We start from the raw sequence: 20577 nt of genomic DNA on the forward strand, positions 1-20577 counted from the left end.
AGGCCCGAGGGGGTGTCGGAGAGTGAGCCTGTCCTGTATACACCCTGCAGCAGCTCCTGTTCTGTAGGGCTGGCCTGACTCCCTGCTCTGGCCTGTTGGCTCTCATCACAGCATGCAGTTGGGGCCCTCTTCCCACGATGCGCTGCCCTTTCCTGGCTTGGGTTGGGTTTTTTGGTGGTGGGGATTTTACCCTAGTGTTTGGGGGATGGGGAGCTGAAGTGGCGGTTCTGTGCAAGCGCACCAAGTGCACATTGGTTAATTTGAGCCGGGAGGATTACAGTATCCAAGTTCTTCATCCTACAAGCCTTGCCAGGAAGAGAACTGGAGGGGCTGATTTTTTTTTCAGCATTCTTCAGTTGTATATTTACACATAGCTGGGCATAGCTTGAACCACAGTGTATAAATGCTTTTGATAGAGCTATGATGTGAAGCATTCCATATACAATTTGAACTTTTTTTGTATATCAATCAGAGTCCTGCTTGGTTTGGTCTCCTTAGCCCTATCTTTTGGTAAGATGGTATTTCTTAACACATGGCTCTCATTTGTGGGATTTGTGTTTCGGAATTTTCTCGTAAATTTCCCCTCAGAGAAATGATGCTGAGAGGATATATACGTACGAGTCCGAAGAGCCACAGCTTTATTTTATTTTTCTTTGTTCCCCTCATAATTTATGGTTGTTGTGCCCCATTCCATTTTATGTGCTTGGCGTCCATTGATCCTCAAGACCCGTGAGTTCTCGGAATTTGATTTTGCAATAGTGCTCAGTCTGGCCTCCTTGTGATAGGAGGGGATGAGAATCCACTGATGTAAGCAAGGTGTCATGATGCTTCTAGCTAATGTAAAACAGAAGTCAGAAAATTCACAGCCTTAAACTACCACCCACTTTTTTAAAGAAGGAGATCTTTTTGTCCCCTCTTGAAGGATTCATTTTTCTTACCAGCCTTTGTTCGGCCACACCGAGTGAGTCACTGTATCTGGAAGGTAGCCCACTGTGGGAACTTCCATAAGATGGTTAAGCAGGAGTGGTGCAAAATAGCATTGGGGCTAGGGTTGCCAACTTTCTACTTGTACAAAACCGAACACCCTTGCCCTGTCCCCTGCCACGCTCCTTCTCCAAGGGTCTGCCACCCACTCACTCCATCCCCCCTCCTTCTTTCGCTCACTCTCCCCACCTTCACTCACTCACTCATTTTCACTGAGATGGGGCAGAGGGTTGGGTTGTGGGGGTGGGAGGGCTCCGGCTGGGGGTGTGGGCTCTGGTGTGAGGCCGAGGATGAGGGATTTGGAATGCAGGAGGGGGCTCCAGGCTGGGGCTGCAAGGGATTCAGAGTGCAGGAGGGGTCTCTGGGCTGGGGCAGAGGATTAAGGTGCATGGGGTGTGTGTGAGGGCTCTGGCTGAGGGTGCAGACTCTGGGGTGGGAGTGTAGGAGGGTGCTCTGGGCTGGGACCAAGAGGTTCGGAGGGCAGGAGGGGGATCAGGGCTGGGGCAGAGGTGCAGGCTCCAGGCGGCGCTTACCTCAACAGCTCCCGGAAGCAGTGGCATGTCCCTCTCTGGCTCCTATGTGGAGGCGCAGCCAGGTGGCTCTGCGCACTGCCCCATCCATATGCACCACCCCCGCAGCTTCCATTGGCCAATTCCATTGGTTCCCGGCCAATGAGAGCTACAGAGCCGGTGCTTGCAGCGGGGGCCCCTTGGCTGCCCCTACGCGTAGGAGCCAGAGCAGGGACATGTCGCTGCTTCTGGGAGTCATGTGGAGCCACGGCAGGCAGGGAGCCGACCGGACTTTTAATTGCCCACTCAGCGGTGCTGACTGGAGCCGCCAGGGTCCCTTTTCAACCAGGCATTCAGGTTGAAAACCAGATACCTGGCAACCCTACTTGGGACATCCAGCTAAGTCATGAACTAAAGCTCAGACATAAGTGTTTGAATCTATTTCATATCTTGAAGAAGCAGAATTACAGCTAAATAATCTTCCATTATTGCAGCTCTCGTTTATCAACAATTACACCAGAGAATCATTCACAGAAAGCTATTATCTCACAGAGGTTCAAAATAGGAATGTGAGACATGTAGCAATATAATTCTGAATGATTAAAACTAAGTAGCGAGATACATTATATATGGTAATAACAGTATAGTTCCTGAATAAATGAAGTTGTTAATATGGGGTGAATTAAGGGGAGATTGAGGGTGTCCTTGCAACAATATTATTTTCAGAAATGAAAGTTAGGTGATAAGCTAATGATTGGAAATATCCCCTCATACGCTGGTTCCAGATATTATCCATTTATCCCGAAAGAGCCATTTGGGTTTCACTGTTCATCAGCAATTGTTATATTCACAGCAGAAGACCCTGTGAAACTTTAGTTCTGTTCCCAGGTGAATGGTCCAAAATATTCAGTGAGCTTGAACATTTTCTTCATTTTTAAAATGGAAATAATGTAGGAACAACTCACTCTAAAACAATTTTCTGTTTCTGATTAGTCTATTAGTCATGAAGGTCTGTCCATTGTGATTGTGATTAGTTGCTTTGATTGGCATGGCTTGTAAAAAGATTAGGCATGTTTTACTTGTTGCACAGTGTTGGTAAATTGTATAGTCAATTGCTTGTCCACGCTTTGGTTAAGTATGAAACATGTTGTGGAGACCAAAACCCACTGTCAGGTTTATTGGTAAAAGTCAATATTAGTATAATACAGGAAGAAAGATTTAACACAATACTAATTTCCAAGAAGCAGTCTCATGCAGCATTGTTATATTCACCTTACGCAGAAGGTGTGCTCCCAAAGTTACACTCCTAAAGCTAAAAGAAAAGGAGTACTTGTGGCACCTTAGAGACTAACCAATTTATTTGAGCATGAGCTTTCGTGAGCTTTGCATCCGATGAAGTGAGCTGTAGCTCACGAAAGCTTATGCTCAAATAAATTGGTTAGTCTCTAAGGTGCCACAAGTACTCCTTTTCTTTTTGCGAATACAGACTAACATGGCTGTTACTCTGAAACCTGACTCCTAAAGCTATCCTTATCATACCCATCCTACTTACAAGTATAAAGGTATTATGTGAGTCATTTGAAACCAATCAGGTTTCTACCTTGTTTTCCTGATACCATGGTGTACCCCTTATCTCTTTGTTCTGAACATATGCATTCCAGGTACCAAGAGGCGTGACAGCACCTGCTAGGTTTGTACCAGGGAAGAATAATCATATCTTGTACTTTTCCTTTGGCACATTCCAGTACTACCTGTGAATGTGACTCCCTACCTGTTGCTGTGGTAAAACGTTCTGACAGGTTTCCTATATACTTAGGCTAATGCAAGGCATTGTGGGATACTTGACATTGGTGAACAGAACTGTGGGGAGAGTATAATATGTTCATAACATAACATCCCAACACTTATATTAATACAAAGTCTAACATATATGTATTGGCTAACAACAGTAAATGATTTATCTCGTAGTAAATAATCAGTGAAAAGAACAGCATTTGCTCAGAAACAACTTGATACCCATTTTTAATGTTCTTGGAAAGGGCTAGTTTTGTTTTATTCAAATGCTGCTACTTACGGAAAATGAAAAAAATGGAGGCCCTATTTGTCAGTACTTTGTTTATACAGGTGTGCAGTATCCACATGTTAAAAACAATCCACAACTGGGCCAAACAGGTGTGTTGTCAAGATGCTGTTTATCATAAAGAGCTCTCAAATACAGGACTACAGTCAGCATGTTATCCAGGGCTGAGCTGTGTGTGTACTTTAGTACAAATTTGAGAATCAAGCCAAGATAGCGAAAAGGCACTGAACATGGTGGGGAATCTGGAATGTTGGCCTGACAATGCCAAACACTGGGACCTTATTCTAACAGAATTTTTGTACAGTCCTAATCATCCCAGTACAGCATTTAAATATCATTCTGAGAGGTGCCAATTTGTGGAGACATTAATAAAGGTCTGTATGGAAATTCTGCAGACCCAATTTGAATGAAGGCAGGCTAGAGATTTTAGTTGGAATGTAAAAGAAAAGGTTACTTATTAGAAACTCTAGTTTTTCAAATAGATTATCATACATATCTACTATAGATTCAAAACTCTGGAAAGTGATGGCCATTGGGGCCGTACCTGTACACATCAAAGGAGGCTGCTCGTTTAGGGGTAGATCCCCAGCTGAAGCAGTAAAGCTATTACAATTTACACTGGCTGAGAATCTGCCCCTTCGCTTGAGTTTAAACAAACAGTCACAGTCCTGCTCCACTCTGTGCTTTCCATGTACTCGTAATCCCAATGAAAGGGCTGCATCCTCAGGTGGTGTAAATTGTTGTAAGAGGGGACCAGGTTACACTTGCTGAGATTCTGGCCCAAAGATGTGGAGATGGAGAGTGGGAAGTGTACATCTATACAGAGGGCCTGAGTCTGACTTCTCTTGAATCAGTTTATACTTTATGTAACTCCATTGACTTCAGTAGATTCATTTCAGATTTACATCAATGTATATGTAATCAGAATCATGCCCGGAGAATCTATTCTAAGAACCGTAATTACTGGCCAGTAGCCTTTTCTAGGTATGGTCTGTAGAAATCCATATTTCTGGGTGGCATACAAATTGAAAGATGTCCTTTTCAGCTTGGGCATCAGATCTAGCTACCATATTGAGGGCTTAACCCCACATAAGCATATTAATAGAAGTCCATGTAACAGTCTTGCATATTTCTGTGGTGTAAACCAGTGGTTCTCAACCAGAGGTCCGGGGCTCCCTGGGGGCCATGAGCAGGTTTCAGGGGGTCCACCAACCAGGACCAGTGTTAGGTTCGCAGGGGCCCGCGGCAGAAAGCCTAAGCCCTGCCATGCAGGGCTGAAGCCTGGGACCCTGAGCCCCTCCACCTGGGTCTGAAGCAGAAGCCTGAGCAACTTAGCTTCACAGGGCTCTTTGTGGTGTGGGCTCCAGTTGTTATGGCACAGGTGGGCCGTGGAGTTTTTATAGCATGTTGGAGGGGCCTCAGAAAGAAAAAGATTGAGACCCCCTGGTGTAAACATTTCTCAGGCTACCTCTTGGTTGCTTTAGACCTGGTGAAATGTATTCTAAGAGCTTCAGAAACATGCAGCATCATAACTACTCTGTATGCAAAGTTTGATTCATTTATACAATTTCTGAGTTATGATACACTTTCCGTGGACTTGTCACCATTTGCCAGAAGTCAATGAAGTCAAGTAGAAGTTTCGTGCTATCTAGATAGTGGCTAAGGGCCTTTTTACCTAGTCCCCCCAAGTAAAGTGTGTAGTCTAATGAAAATCACAGACAGGTTGATATACTGAGAAAATTAGGATATGCACACAAGACCACCTCACCCTTAAGAAATGCTGTGTAAGGAGAGACAGTCATTAGGGCTTAGATCTCACTAAAGACAACAAGAAGACTGTGTGCTCAGCATAGTACAAAACACAGAATAAGGATGATTCTTGTCCCCAAAGTGTTTATTACATAAGCAAGAGAGTTGCACAGAGAAGCTAAAACCCACTGCGAAGTCCAGAAAAGGAATGACTAACATTCTTCTTGTGCCTTTTTTAAAAAAAATGTATTTTGTAATTAATATGATTGAGCCACTTCTTGTGAGTATTATGATAATCCAGTAGTTGGAAGTGGAAAGGAACCAAATGCAACAGCTAAATAAAGCACACATTTTTAACAGCAAGAATAATTGACCATTGGAACAGATTACCAAGGGATGTAGTAAATTCTCCATCACTTGGAGTCTTTAAATCAAGACTAGATGGCTTTCTAAAATGTAGCTGGGCTATATGCAGGAATCACTGGGTGAAATCTATGGCTTGTGTTTTGCAGCAGACGAGGTGATCATAGTGGTCCCTTCTGATTTTAAGATCTGTGACTCTACGAATCCTGTCCATTGTGTCAGTCGCATGTCTTTGATCACATGCACTGTAGCTATGTTTATATCTGTCCTTTGACTGAGGGTGTTTTGCCATTTGTCACTTGAGTTTACAATGAAAAGATCATTTTAGATCCTCAGCTACTATTAGAAGACCAGGTACTTTCATTGGCTAAGGGCTTGCTACACAGGGACACTCAGGAAAATTAATCAGAATTAAAGGTCTGAATTTAAAATGGCTTAGTTAAACCGCATTAAACTCCTGTGTGGATACTCTTATTCAGAATTAAAGTGGACATCATTTGATTTAATTTATTCACTTTGGAAGTAAATTAAGCTAAATTGAATTAAGCCCACTTTAATTCTGAATAAGAGCATCCACACATGGGTTTAATGCAGTTTAACTAATCCACTTTAAACATTAATTCTGTTTTTGCCTGTATCCCTATGTAGACAAGCCCTTAGACTATTTTTTCCCCATCTCCTCCTGTCTAGGAGTTGTGTCCTTTGCTGCCATGTTCTGTGTCTTTGTCACCTTGAGATTAGACTTTGGCACTTGGGTCTATACCTTAAATCCACTTGGAAAATGAAGGTGGTTTAAAATGTGGCAGCCTGATTGTTTAATGGAGTATGTCACTGAAATCGTATTACACCAGTGCTTCATCATTGATATGCTTTACCATTAGAACTCAAGATAGTGTTTTTGACCTACAAAGACCTAAATGACTTGAGACCTGTTTACATGAGAAACGTCCTCTTTTCCTACCTGGTACTGCTCCAGTTTCAGTCAAGACCACAACTGCATTTCACTTAATTTTTAGTGGGTTGCCCTTGACTTGAGAAGTCAGCGTTTCTCTGGGTCTGAAATATCTGCATTTTTTTGATCTTCCAGGGTCCACAGCAGAGTCCATTTGTTTTCTTCGGTATTTGGGAAGAGAAGAGTTAAATATGCGTAGCTATTATTGGGGTGTTGGGTGGAATTAACCTGCTGGCTCATTACCGTGTTTTATGTTTGCAAATACATTTTGGGTGTTACCCCACAATGGATAAAAATAAGCCTCTGGATTTATTATTTTTCTATTGATTATATTGAAAAGTTTGTCAAAACTGCCTGGAGCTTATGACAGGCCCCTTTTATTTATATATAAATCATAATAAATATATTTCTGTTGCACTCATAGGAAATAGTCCTCCTGTGCCCAAAATAATATTTGTAAATTTCAGTGGCTATTAATCAGTGATTTCGTAGCCTGGTGCATGAAGTGCCTGCTTCAAGTTTAAAGTAATGACTCTGAATCTTGTTAACGTTATTTTTTATTCAGTGTAATTTCAGTCTGTTCTTACTACTTTTTTAAAGGAGAAAAATTAATCTCATTTAAAAAAAGGTTAGAGAATGTATAATTCAGCCACTTAAAGACATAATGTCTGTAAAAGTGACCTTTTCTGAAAAGGGTTAACAGTTTACAGGTCAAATTAAACAAAATACACTTAGGGCTAACTTGGCTTATTTTACCCATTACAGAGCTCTTCTGTGTGGATTTATTGAATGATTTAGACAGAAGTGTTTAAACAGTTAACTCTTTTCTAATGGTCTGGGCTTGATTGGTTCCATGTATTTTTATGCCTGCCCAACTCATTTTTCTAGCTTTGCTTTTTAATGCTTGAAAATATAATCCGAAAACATTTTACAGGCTGTGCAGAGGAAAACAACATCATTTGATTATTGCAGTGTTGTTGTAACCATGTTGATCCCAGAATATTAGAGAGACAAGGTGAGAGAGGTAATATCTTTTGCTGGACAAACTTCTGCTGGTGAAATGGCAAGTTTTCAAGCGTGAACTCATGCTTCCCTTTTTCACCAATGGAAGCTGGTCCTGTAAAAAATATTACCTCATCCACCTTGTCTCTCTTATCATTTGATTATATGGGGCCAGAGCAACCTCGATGGATAACGTATAGTTTCTGTTGAAGTTATCAGATAAAAAAAGAGCTTGCAGTAGCTCAGTAGCCAGCGGTGCTTTGGAGCCTAATTTGCTGGACATTGCATTAACAAAGTCTGCTTTTGTTAAAAAACCAGGAGGACTTGTGGCACCTTAGAGACTAACCAATTTATTTCATCATAAGCTTTCGTGGGCTACAGCCCACTTCATCGGATGCATAGAATGGAACATATAGTAAGAAGATATATATTTACAGTGCTTGAATAAATAACATATTGAATCTATTTCCCCTTGTTAAGGATCCTCACGCCTTCTTCTCAACTGTCTAAATGGGCCATCTTGATTATCGCTACAGAAGTTTTTTTTTCTCCTGCTGATAATAGCTCATCTTAATTAATTAGCCTCTTACTCTACTTTTCATGTTCTCTGTATGTATGTATATATTGTGACGGGGCAAGGCCAGATGGCTATAGAAAAGTAGTGGGAGATAGATATATTAGCTCCAGGCTAAACAAATCCCTGGTACCAGGATAAGTGAAATGGCAGCTGCTCCAGGTCAGTTAAGACACCTGGGGCCAATTAAGAACTTTCCAGAAGTCAGGGAGAACGCTAGGTTGATTGGGACACCTGAAGCCAATCAGGGGCTGGCTGAAACTAGTTAAAAGCCTCTCAGTTAGTCAGGTGGGCATGCATGTCAGGAGCTGTGGGAGGAATTTGCGCTGTTTGAGAGACTAAGTAGTACACACCATATCAGGCACAAGGAAGGAGGCCCTGAGGTAAGGGTGAAGTGGAGCTTGAGGAAGTGAGGGCTGCTGTGGGGGAAGTAGCCCAGGGAATTGTACATGTCATGTTTCTAAAAGGTCAGCTACCATAGCTGATACTATTAGGGTCCCTGGGCTGGAGCCCGGAGTAGAGGGTGGGCCTGGTCTCCCCCCCTCCCTTTGCCCCCTGATTAATCACTGAGACTGGGAGACAACAGAGACTGTGCAAGGAAGGATAACTTCTCCTCACCTCCCTCGCTGGCTCATGATGAAAATGGCTCAGTAGACTGTGACCCTTGTCTCTAGAGAGAGAAGGGTTACGTGGAGGGTCACAGTGAGCCTCTGAGGCTAGCGAAATCCTCCAGGAAATGTGGGACCCACGGAGGCAAGGACAGAGCTTTGTCACAATATATATCTTCTTACTATGTGTTCCATTCTATGCATCCGATGAAGTGGGCTGTAGCCCACGAAAGCTTATGCTCAAATAAATTTGTTAGTCTCTAAGCCCTGATCTACACTAGGAGTTGAGGTCGAATTTAGCAGCATTAAATCGATTTAACCCGCACCCGTCCACACGATGAAGCCCTTTTTTTTGACTTAAAGGGCTCTTAAAATCGATTTCCTTACTCCAGCCCCGACAAGGGGATTAGCGCTTAAATCGGCCTTGCCGGGTTGAATTTGGGGTACTGTGGATGCAATTAGACGGTATTGGCCTCTGGGAGCTATCCCAGAGTGCTCTATTATGACCGTTCTGGACAGCACTCTCAACTCAGATGCAGTGGCCAGGTAGACAGGAAAAGGTCCGCAAACTTTTGAATTTCAGTTTCCTGTTTGCATGGTCACCTGCAGCTTGCCACGCTGGCCAGAGCTCATCAGCAGAGGTGACCATGCAGAGCTTATCAGCAGAGGTGACCATGATGGAGTCCCAGAATCACAAAAGAGCTCCAGCATGGATCGAATGGGAGGTACGGGATCTGATCGCTGTACGGGGAGAGGAATCCGTGCTATCAGAACTCCGTTCCAGTTTTCGAAATGCCAAAACATTTATCAAAATCTCCCAGGGCATGAAGGACAGAGGCCATAACAGGGACCTGAAGCAGTGCCACGTAAAACTTAAGGAGCTGAGGCAAGCCTACCAGAAAACCAGACAGGCAAACGGCCGCTCCGGGTCAGAGCCCCAAACATGCCGCTCCTATGATGATCTGCATGCCATTTTAGGGGGTTCAGCCATCACTACCCCAGCCGTGTTGTTTGACTCCTTCAATGGAGATGGAGGCAACACAGAAGCAGGTTTTGGGGACAAGGAAGATGATGATGATGAAGTTGTAGATAGCTCACAGCAAGCAAGCGGAGAAACCAGTTTTCCCGACAGCCAGGAACTGTTTCTCACCCTGGACCTGGAGCCAGTACCCCCCCGAACCCACCCAAGGCTGCCTCCCGGACCCGCCAGGCGGAGAAGGGACCTCTGGTGAGTGTACCTTTTAAAATACTATACATGGTTTAAAAGCAAGCATGTTTAATGATTAATTTGCCCTGGCATTTGCAGCTCTCCTGGATGTACTCTGAAAGCCTTTGCAAAAGGTTTCTGGGGAGGGCAGCCTCATTCCGTCCACCGTGGTAGGACACCTTTACCACACCAGGCCAGTAGCATGTACTCGGGAATCATTGTAGAACAAGTTTCAGAGTAACAGCCGTGTTAGTCTGTATTCGCAAAAAGAAAAGGAGTACTTGTGGCACCTTAGAGACTAACCAATTTATTTGAGCATGAGCTTTCGTGAGCTACAGCTCACTTCATCAAGCATTGCAGTGTATGTTTGCTGGCATTCAAACAACATCCGTTCTTTATCTCTCTGTGTTATCCTCAGAAGAGTGATATCACTCATGGTCACCTGGTTGAAATAGGGTGCTTTTCTTAAGGGGACATTCAGAGGTGCCCGTTCCTGCTGGGCTGTTTGCCTGTGGCTGAACAGAAATGTTCCCCACTGTTAGCCACAGGGAGGGGTGAGGGGCTAGCCACGTGGTTGGGGGAGGCAAAACGCTACCTTGGAACGAAAGCACATGTGCTGTGTATGTAATGTTAAGAGGAGGGTTTACAGTGAAAGAGTGTACCCATTGTTCTATAAAATGTGTCTTTTTAAATACCACTGTCCCTTTTTTTTCTCTCCACCAGCTGCATGTGTTTCAAGGATCACATGATCTTCTCCTTCCCAGAGGCTAGTGAAGATTAGAAGGTGAAAAAAACGCACTCGTGATGAAGTGTTCTCTGAGCTCATGCTGTCCTCCCACACTGACAGAGCACAGACGAATGCATGGAGGCAGACAATGTCAGAGGCAGGAAAGCACAAAATGCCCGGGAGGAGAGGTGGCGGGCTGAAGAGAGTAAGTGGCGGGCTGAAGAGAGGGCTGAAGCTGAAAGGTGGTGGAAGCGTGATGAGAGGAGGCAGGATTCAATGCTGAGGCTGCTGGAAGATCAAACTAATGCGCTCCAGCGTATGGTTGAGCTGCAGGAAAGGCAGCAGGAGCACAGACCACCGCTACAACCCCTGTGTAACCAACCGCCCTCCTCCCCAAGTTCCATAGCCTCTTCACCCAGACGCCCAAGAACACAGTGGGGGGGGCCTCTGGCCACCCGGCCACTGCACCCCAGAGGATTGCCCAAGCAAAAAAAGGCTGGCATTCAATAAGTTTTAAAGTTTTAAACTTTTAAAGAGCTGTGTGTCCTTGTCCTTCCCTCCTCCACCACCCCTCCTGGTGCTTCTCTCCTCCACCACCCCTCCCAGGCTACCTTGGCAGTTATCCCCCTATTTGTGTGATGAATTAATAAAGAATGCATGAATGTGAAGCAACAATGACTTTATTGCCTCTGCAAGTGGTGATCGAAGGGAGGAGGGGAGGGTGCTTAGCTTACAGGGAAGTAGAGTGAACCAAGGGGCAGGGGGTTTCATCAAGGAGAAACAAACAGAACTTTCACACCGTAGCCTGGCCAGTCATGAAACTGGTCTTCAAAGCTTCTCTGATGCGCACCACGCCCTCCTGTGCTCTTCTAACCGCCCTGGTGTTGGGCTCCACGTAACCAGCAGCCAGGCAATTTTCCTCAACCTCCCACCCTGCCATAAACGTCTCCCCTTACTCTCACAGATATTGTGGAGCTCACAGCAAGCAGTAATAACAGTGGGAATATTGGTTTCACTGAGGTCTAACCAAGTCAGTAAACTGCACCAGCGCGCTTTTAAATGTCCAAATGCACATTCTACCACCATTCTGCACTTGCTCAGGCTGTAGTTGAACAGCTCCTGACTACTGTCCAGGCTGCCTGTGTACGGCTTCATGAACCATGGCATTAAGGGGTAGGCTGGGTCCCCAAGGATAACTATAGGCATTTCAACATTCCCAACTGTTATTTTCTGGTCTGGGAATAAAGTCCCTTCCTGCAGCTTTTGAAACAGACCAGAGTTCCTGAAGATGCAAGCGTCATGTATCTTTCCCGGCCATCCCACGTTGATGTTGATGAAATGTCCCTTGTGATCCACCAGTGCTTGCAGCACTATTGAAAAGTACCCCTTGTGGTTTATGTACTCGCCGGCTTGGTGCTCCAGTGCCAAGATAGGGATATGGGTTCCGTCTGTGGCCCCACCACAGTTAGGGAATCCCATTGCAGCAAAGCCATCTACTATGACCTGCACATTTCCCAGGGTCACTACCCTTGATATCAGCAGATCTTTGATTGCGTTGGCTACTTGCATCACAGCAGCCCCCACAGTAGATTTGCCCACTCCAAATTGATTCCCGACTGACCGGTAGCTGCTGGCATTGCAAGCTTCCACAGGGCTATTGCCACTCGTTTCTCAACTGTGAGGGCTGCTCTCATCTTGGTATTCATGCGCTTCAGAGCAGGGGAAAGCAAGTCACGAAGTTCCATGAAAGTGCCCTTACACATGCGAAAGTTTCGCAGCCACTGGGAATTGTCCCAGACTTGCAACACTATGCGGTCCCACCAGTCTGTGCTTGTTTCCTGTTCCCAGAATCGGCGTTCCACGGCATGAACTTGCCACATTAGCACCATGATGCCTGCATTGCCAGGGCCCATGCTTTGAGAGCAGTCTGTGTCCATGTCCTCATCACTCTCGTCACCGCGCTGACGTCACCTACTTGCCCGGTTTCGCTTTGCCAGGTTCTGGTGCTGCATATACTGTTGGATAATGTATGTGGTGTTTAATGTGCTCCTAATTGCCAAAGTGATCTGAGTGGGCTCCATGCTTGCCGTGGTATGGCGTCTGCACAGAAAAAAGGCACGGAACGATTGTCTGCCGTTGCTTTCACAGAGGGAGGGAGGGAGGGAAGGAGGACCTGATGACGTACCCAGAACCACCCGCGACAATGTTTTTTGCCCCATCAGGCATTGGGATCTCAACCCAGAATTCCAATGGGCAGCGGAGACTGTGGGAACTGTGGGATAGCTACCCACAGTGCAACACTCTGGAAGTCGACGCTAGCCTTGGTACTGTGGAAGCACTCCGCCGAGTTAATGCACTTAATGCACTTAGAGCATTTTGTGTGCAGACACACACAATCTACTATTTAAAAACTATTTCTAAAAAACTGACTTCTATAAATTCAACCTAATTTCGCAGTATAGACATACCCTAAGGTGCCACAAGTACTCCTGTTCTTTTTGCGGATACAGACTAACACGGCTGCTACTCTGAAATCTGCTTTTTTTGTTGCTCAGAGTTTATGGAAGGCTTGGAAAGAGGGTCTCTGTAATCTAGAAAGTTAGGCCAGGACCTTGTGTAAAATTTTTAAGTCAGGTGGTTGGTTTTCAAACTAAAAATCTAGGACATGGTTCATAATGTGGGATGGAGTAGAGGGGGTTAATGAAGAGGATGGTTTAGGTTGGGGGGACAGGGAGGTGTGCATATAAAGGTTTGCTTTCTCCCTGTCAACCAAGCAAATTAACTTCTCTGTCCTTTTCCACCAATTTCTTGCCTCTCAAAATAATAAATGGTCATGCTACCATAAAGGGAGGGTTATGAAAAAATGGTTTATCTCACTGCATCCGCTTTATGTTTTCTATCTTGTCCAGCTGTGTATTAAAAATTATCTCCCTTGTTTGAATCTTACTTTATTTCTTGCCTTGTCCATTTTTCTCTGCCCTCTTTTGCTCACCACCTCCTCTTGAGTTTTCTGTTTCTATATTTTTAATGCTTTTGTCTTCTTTATTTCCATTTCCACAGTTTCTTTTCTGCTGTTTCTTCTCTCTCCTAATCCTTCAATATGCTCCTCTTTTCCTGTCCCCCCAACCCAACCTCCCCAACTCTCCCTGCCCCGCCCACTCACTCTCTTTCTCTCAGTTTCACTGGCTTAGATAGCTGGTGGCTTCTTCTTTTGGCCAATCTGCAGGAGGGGTTAAAAATGGGACAAAACTCATCATTTTTTGTAAAACCAACACCAGGACAAACCTGAAAACAGTGACACATCCAGTTTTCAGGGACACTTGGTAACTCTAGTCAGGTAGGGGGAAGATTCAGAGGTGAGTTTTTTTTCTTTCAATTTTCACGAACGTGAATTGTTTTTTCGTACAATATTTTGTCATTAAACATCCACCTTTATTGAATGTAGATTTTTGCCATATCATGCATCCAAATACAAGTAAAATTCATTCATACATATTAGTTTAAAACTGGCAATATATACTCCAAGTAGAAATGACTGTATCTAATTCACCGTGATTCATAGATGATAGTATTGGGTATTTGTGAGTTCTGTTCTATCTAGTTTCTTGTACTGCAGTCATTACCATAGTGTCTGAGTTCCTTCCAGTAGCACATGAAGCAACCTAACTAACTAACCTCTGTCACTCAAATTGTCATAGTGCTACTTGTTTAAGAAGTCAGTCAGTGAATTGATGACTATTTAAATAACACCATCTGACTACAGGGGGTGTCAGAGGCCCAACAAGAGCAGTCCGGGCCAAGAGTCAAAGCATGGTAAACCTGAGGCTAGGAGTAGCCGAGGAGTTTCATAGTCAAATCCAGGCCAGGGTAGATACCGAGGGTCGGAGTCCAAGTTAGGCTTCAGTGTCCGAGTCAGGAGGCGAAGTCCAAAACAGGCCAAGGTCAAGCCAGGAGTTTAAGAGCATAGACCAGGAACAGTCGTAGCAGCTATAGAAGATCTGTGCTGTTGCCTGGACACTTCCTGGAATGCCTCTTGGGTTTATATCGAGCAGAGAGCCAATCAAGGAGCCACAGGGCTGCTGCCTGTCAGACCCTTGAGGAGGAACTTCCCAAGTCTGTGTCCACAGCAGGTCATGGTGTGCAGGTTGGTTACAGCTGGTGCTGGATGGCAGCCTGGAGATGTTATCTGCCTGGATTGCTCTGCAGGCCTGGTTGCTAGACCCCTGAGGGCTTACAGTGTGGCAGATTCTGGGCCCAAACTGTTTCTTTTTGGTCAATTGATATTGAAGGAAATTGGTTTGTAATTTTTCACATTGAGGGTGCAAGCTGCAGCGTTTTAGATTATGGCATTTTTCAGAAATGTGGCTTCACTTCACGAAAGCATTTAGGCATGTGCTTTCTTGAATCTGGGCCTATTGACAGGAGGTTCAGAAATAGCAATAACAATGAAATGGTTTATTTTATGGTTTTCTATTTTATATATACTTCTCATTATATGAAATTTCAGAATATGACACTGAGCAAAATGACTGCAATTCCACTATAAGTAGAGTTTGGTTGCCTGAACTTGTTCTTTAGCTGTCTCTAGTAGTTGTCTGAAAACCATCACACGTGGTTTGGCAGAGTTTTGTACAACTGGCAATCTCTGTTCAATAAAGACACTTAATGAAGCTGTCCAGTGAGATGAACTGGTTTTCACCCCTAGGTAGAGTGATTTTTTCCAGATTAGGGTTGAGGTCATTGGTGGCACAAACTGGATCAGTTTACATTACGTCTATCTGTGCTATAGTTACAGCATGTTGTAATACAACTTTAAAAATTCCTCTCAATCACCCTGGCTCTAGCAGTCAATTTCGCACTTCTCCTTGTAAAATGTCACACCAAGAAGTGGTTACCAAATTGACAAAATCAAAGAGATTGAAAGAAATGAGAAAATATGCCAGGAAATGCCCCATAAGTCTTGTTTTATTGCATTTGATAAACATTAGTGGTGGTGTGCTGGAGTGGGGCCAGATTCCAGACTAGTTCAAGTTCTGGTTCTGCTGTTGACCAGATTTCAGCAAAAATCCAAGCTTGCAGAACCCAAACATGGCTGCCTCCATTCTGCTTGTGTTTCAGATATGGGCTTCTGGAACACAGGCTTTTTCTTGTGATTGGGTATGACAGAATTCCTATCTAGTAAACCGCAAATTAAGTTTGGGTTTGAACCAATAGAGATTTCAATATAGTGTCTTTCATCTTCCACCCAACCATTTGTCCAGTCCTAATATGATGCAGAGAAGCTCTTTTAGCTCTGGAGTGAAACCTTAATTTTGTCAATAAAGCAGGCAGATATAGCTCTGAATACACACAGGGACCAGATCTGTTTAGTATTAACATTTCATTCTTACATAATGAATATTGAGAGTAGAACTACACTTCAGTGGCCAGACTATGAGTGTTATTTACTGTCCCATATTAGGGATGAAGCAGAACTGTGCTCCATCAGTGGGGATGCTGAGTTCCAAGGATGCAGGGGGAGCACGCCTGCTGCTCTTTAGGCAGGTGAAATATGAGTTCCCCAAAGTAGCCAGGCAACTTTGCTCACTTGTCAGAGGGGGTGAATAGGATGTTCCACTCCTCCAGCCCCCAAGCCCGGAAACTGCTGGGTTTCCCTTCCCATGGCTCAAACCAGATACTCAAGTATCAGCTGAGATTGCTCAACTGTGTTCAGCAGCACAAACATGGTCAATAGTCATCATATTCAGGAAATGTTGCATTCAATTTGCCCACCCGTAAAAGAAAGACCACTTTGCTAGTGACCACAAACTAGCAGATTAGACATTCAGCAGTGGTACTGTGTTGAGGCCCCTTTCTCCCTCCTTGCACACTAATGCTGAGGGATCATCCTAATACCACAATGGGGATTGGAAGGAGGGAGTTGTTTCTACTTGCACAAGAATGCATGTATGTGCATAATGTAGAAACACTTCAAACTCAGCTTCTAGCCCAGCTCCCTATTTGAGGCTGTGCAGGGGTACTTAACTCCCAACAGTTGTGTGGCTCCACGGAGCAGTGAAAGGGGGATGAATGACCCAGAAGTTTAAAACTCTGGAGACTGACAGAAAGGAAGCTCATATTTTAAATTCCTGGGCAGCTTCAAAACTAAATACCAAAGAACTTTATTTTCTTTTGGCCCTTCCACAGCATTCTGACCATTTCCCCTTCGCTCTTCCCCACTGTAGTGTCCATGACCTTCTGGGTATTCTGCACACACACTATTTTCTTCTGGACTGGTTCCTATGTTGTCCATTCAAGACAGGAATTAGGCACTTGTATGGAAAGAAGACTAATCCTCCAGATCTTCAAACCTACATGCACATGTATAACATACAAAGTAATCCCTTTTAGTGGTGCAGCAGTTCTGCATTTAAGATTAGTGTGTGTAAAAACTAATTTAGATTGCAAGGTAAAATGAAAGATTGTAAAGCTTTTAGGCACGGACCATATCTTTCAATGACTTCTGTGAAACACTGAGCACACCTTTAGGCGCAATAAAATTCTAAATAATTTTCTGAAAACTGATTAACTTATTTCATTGACATTGCAATTATACTGAAAGTATTTAGGATAAAAAAAGCCAAAAGCTCTTTTTAAAACTTACTTTTTTTCATTGACCTTACTCTCAAAAACAGCTGATTCCCTTTGAATCAAACTCCCCATCCCCCACCCAAAAATCAACTTGAGATAGAACTAAAACAGGAAAATTTTGACTCACAAGCTCAGTATTTGTAACATATATAAATAGCACCTGAGAAGAGAGGGTTATAATGGAAAGTCTTAGGCAGCTGTGTCGTCTGTACATCAGAACTGCAGCGCTTGGAATATTTTTACATAGAGGAGCTATTTGAACACGAGATAGGTACTCTTTTATTGTTCACCATGCTAAATAAAGTAAGTAAAGGTATGAGTCCAATGGGGTTGTACAAGAGAAGAAAGCAGAATTAAGTCAAAATTTGTAACTGTACAAGACGTAACGCAAGCCATGTGTAATAAAACAGGTTATATATGCTGGAAAACAAATGGTACTGGAGCATGAAAGTGTCAGTCTCCTTTGGCAAACTGTACATCTGTTAAATCAGAGTACTGCATGTAATTAGGCTTGGCAGGATTAGATTTTTATTGATAAATGTCGATTTCACTGTACACGCACAAACAGATGAAAATATATTGCCATAGATGATGATCAAAATGTACAGATAGGCAATGGAAGAAAAATGCTGCTCAGGAACTTAAGAGTTTGATTTAAGGATTTTTTCTGGTATGTTTTGACATATGATGTTGACAATTTGTGTTTTAAAGGTTATAAAGCTTTAACTTTTTGAATCTCAGTGTCTATTGTCAATAAATAATTGTCTCCCCCCCCCATGTCCCACAATTGAAATGTGAAAATTTCAATTGATAAAAATAGAAAAAATGCTAAAAATAATCAATAGTATCCATCAAAATTAGGTATATTAAAAAAAAATCTAATTCTGCCAAGCCTACGTATAATAGCTAGAGATAGGCTTTAGCCAAAATCTCAGATACTATCACTCCTAAACTTGGGCATGGTAGCAGTTTGGAATTCCAACTTTCATCTGGATCTGAATTTCACAGACAGCCAAAACTTTGGGCCCAGACATTGCTGAACTTTGTGGAGTATGAAATCTATTTCTGAGTTCAAGCCCATCTCTAATTATAAAACAAGTGCATACTCTTGGTCTGGCAGGAGTTTTTTTTCTTTCCTCCAAAAATGAAGCTGATTTGCTAATAACATCTGCAACAGTTAATTCTATGTGGAGTAGTATTAATTACATTCCTTGGAGGAGTAATGTTCCTCCAATTATTTATGACCTGATGAACTGTGTTGCTAGTTACCCTGTTTCAAAAATAAGCAACTTTTTTAGAACATGCTACATGCAGAACCAATACTCACACTCAAGGGTCAGGGTTCATAAATGAAATTAAGTAAGCAACTCCAATTGAAATGCAAACCCTTTATAATAATACACTTTTAGTTATGCAACACATTTTATAAATAAAAGAGCTAAAAATCTCTGTTGCCTTTATTTTGATCTCACTTCACTAGTATACAGTAAGGGAATTGTGTTTACAAGCTTAGCATTTGCAATAGAAAACACAATGGCTATAATTATTCCACTGTGATATAGGTCTTTATCTGTTCAATCTGTGTATCATGGACTTCAATAACTCTTCAAATTGAATGCCTCACTCTCAACTCAAACTCCCTTTAAAGTACTTAACAACAAGCAACAAATTTACCAACACTTTTCAGCAAGTAGTATAGGCTAATAAGGGGGCTTTTTAGAAGGTTGTTCAAAGGGAAACTTTAACAGAATTAAATTGCAGTGTTGAAAATACTTCGGTTTCTCACTAGGGTTGATGAAATAAAGAAGTCAAGAACAAAATAAAAAATTCAGTGACTGATTTTTTTTAGTTTAGTAAGTGCAAAGAACACTTAATTATATAACAGAAGGATTGTTAAATTATATAGTTTGATATTTTGGAATTGCTTCCTTTATTTATGTGGTTTATTGCATTGATCTTCAGAGATAACAGGGATGACCCCCCAAACATAATGTCAGGCCCCAAGTTTGGAAAAGTTTGGATCTACAGCCAAATGTTGTAGCTCAGTCCATTTCTAAAATAATCAGTTTAGGGCAACATGTATACACTGACTTTGTTTTCCTCTTTCACAAAAGTAAAGAAAAATGAATCTATTGTTAACCAGTTCTCTGCACATTTTGTAAGATGCACTGGTGCCTGCTCCAGATGTCATGCTGTAATAAATAGAATTGCTAGTTTTAAGTTATTTGAAAAGGAGTCAGCAGGGAATGTTTGTGAGCAATGGAAACAGCTTGGCACAGAATCATAGAAGTTGGAGATAGAAAAGACTTATTAGGTCATCTAGTCCTTCTCCCCTGATAATGCAAGCTTATTCCCTACTCTATTTTCAAGTGCTTTTGTTCAGTGTAGTTGTAAACGCCTTTAGCAAAGAGGCTTTTACCACTTCCCTTGATGACACTATTTCACAGTCTATTAGATCTCATTCTGGGGACAGTTTCCCTAGATATTCAGCATTATTTTCCCTTTTCTTATTTTCATCTCCTTGCGCCTTATGCCGAACTTCATTCCTTGCATTTGCAAAAGAACAAAAAAAGGAGGATTTATAATTTGGGACTCATCATATGTTTCTGTTCTTACATATGTTTATCTTTTATTGTCACTACTATTCTCTGCAGGAGTAAAAACATGCTGCTTGAACAACATGCAGGTAAAAAGATCAAAAGAAAGAAGTCAGCCATTCTAAGCTGTCAGACCAGCACCAAGGCTGACTGCCGGGTTGCTGTCTCCTGGATAGTGATCGTGGCAGTCAGACAGACTTATTTCAGAGTAGCAGCCGTGTTAGTCTGTATTCGCAAAAAGAAAAGGAGTACTTGTGGCACCTTACAGACTAACAAATTTATTTGAGCATAAGCTTTCGTGAGCTACAGCTCACCGATGAAGTGAGCTATAGCTCACGAAAGCTTATGCTCAAATAAATTTGTTAGACAGACTTATGACCTTCTGTCATCTTGAGCCATGACATGTGACCAGGGCCAGGAAATGAAGTTCAGTCTCATACCAGCATTCCTGCATGTCACACCTTCATCACAGGGTGACAAGAAGAAAACTATAACTTGGGCAAAACTATAGCAAAGGAAGTCACCTGAATCCCTCATTCTAAAAAGAAACGATTTGATGCCATTACTAGCCATCAGTCAAAGTTGTCCAAGTGTT

At 42.8% G+C, this 20577-nt stretch overlaps 2 protein-coding genes across 3 annotated transcripts in view; both read left to right on the plus strand.

The window, feature by feature from the left end:
• CFAP299 (cilia and flagella associated protein 299) overlaps nucleotides 1-20577 on the plus strand; it is a 377565-nt gene that overhangs the window by 84959 nt on the left and 272029 nt on the right. The gene's annotated exons all lie outside the window — the stretch shown is intronic.
• Nucleotides 8361-11423, plus strand: LOC144263882 (uncharacterized). 2 transcript variants are annotated; one of them, XM_077814937.1, is made up of 3 exons: nucleotides 8361-9546; nucleotides 9643-10049; nucleotides 10752-11423. In XM_077814937.1, the coding sequence occupies exons 1-3, from the start codon at nucleotides 9355-9357 to the stop codon at nucleotides 10807-10809; spliced, it is 657 nt and encodes a 218-aa protein (XP_077671063.1). In that variant the 5' UTR covers nucleotides 8361-9354; the 3' UTR covers nucleotides 10810-11423. The 2 variants fall into 2 exon arrangements, with proteins under 2 accessions (XP_077671063.1, XP_077671062.1); XM_077814936.1 differs by having other exon boundaries at nucleotides 8361-10049.

The sequence above is a fragment of the Eretmochelys imbricata genome, chromosome 4, assembly GCF_965152235.1.
Source record: "Eretmochelys imbricata isolate rEreImb1 chromosome 4, rEreImb1.hap1, whole genome shotgun sequence".
NCBI lineage: Eukaryota > Metazoa > Chordata > Testudines > Cheloniidae > Eretmochelys > Eretmochelys imbricata.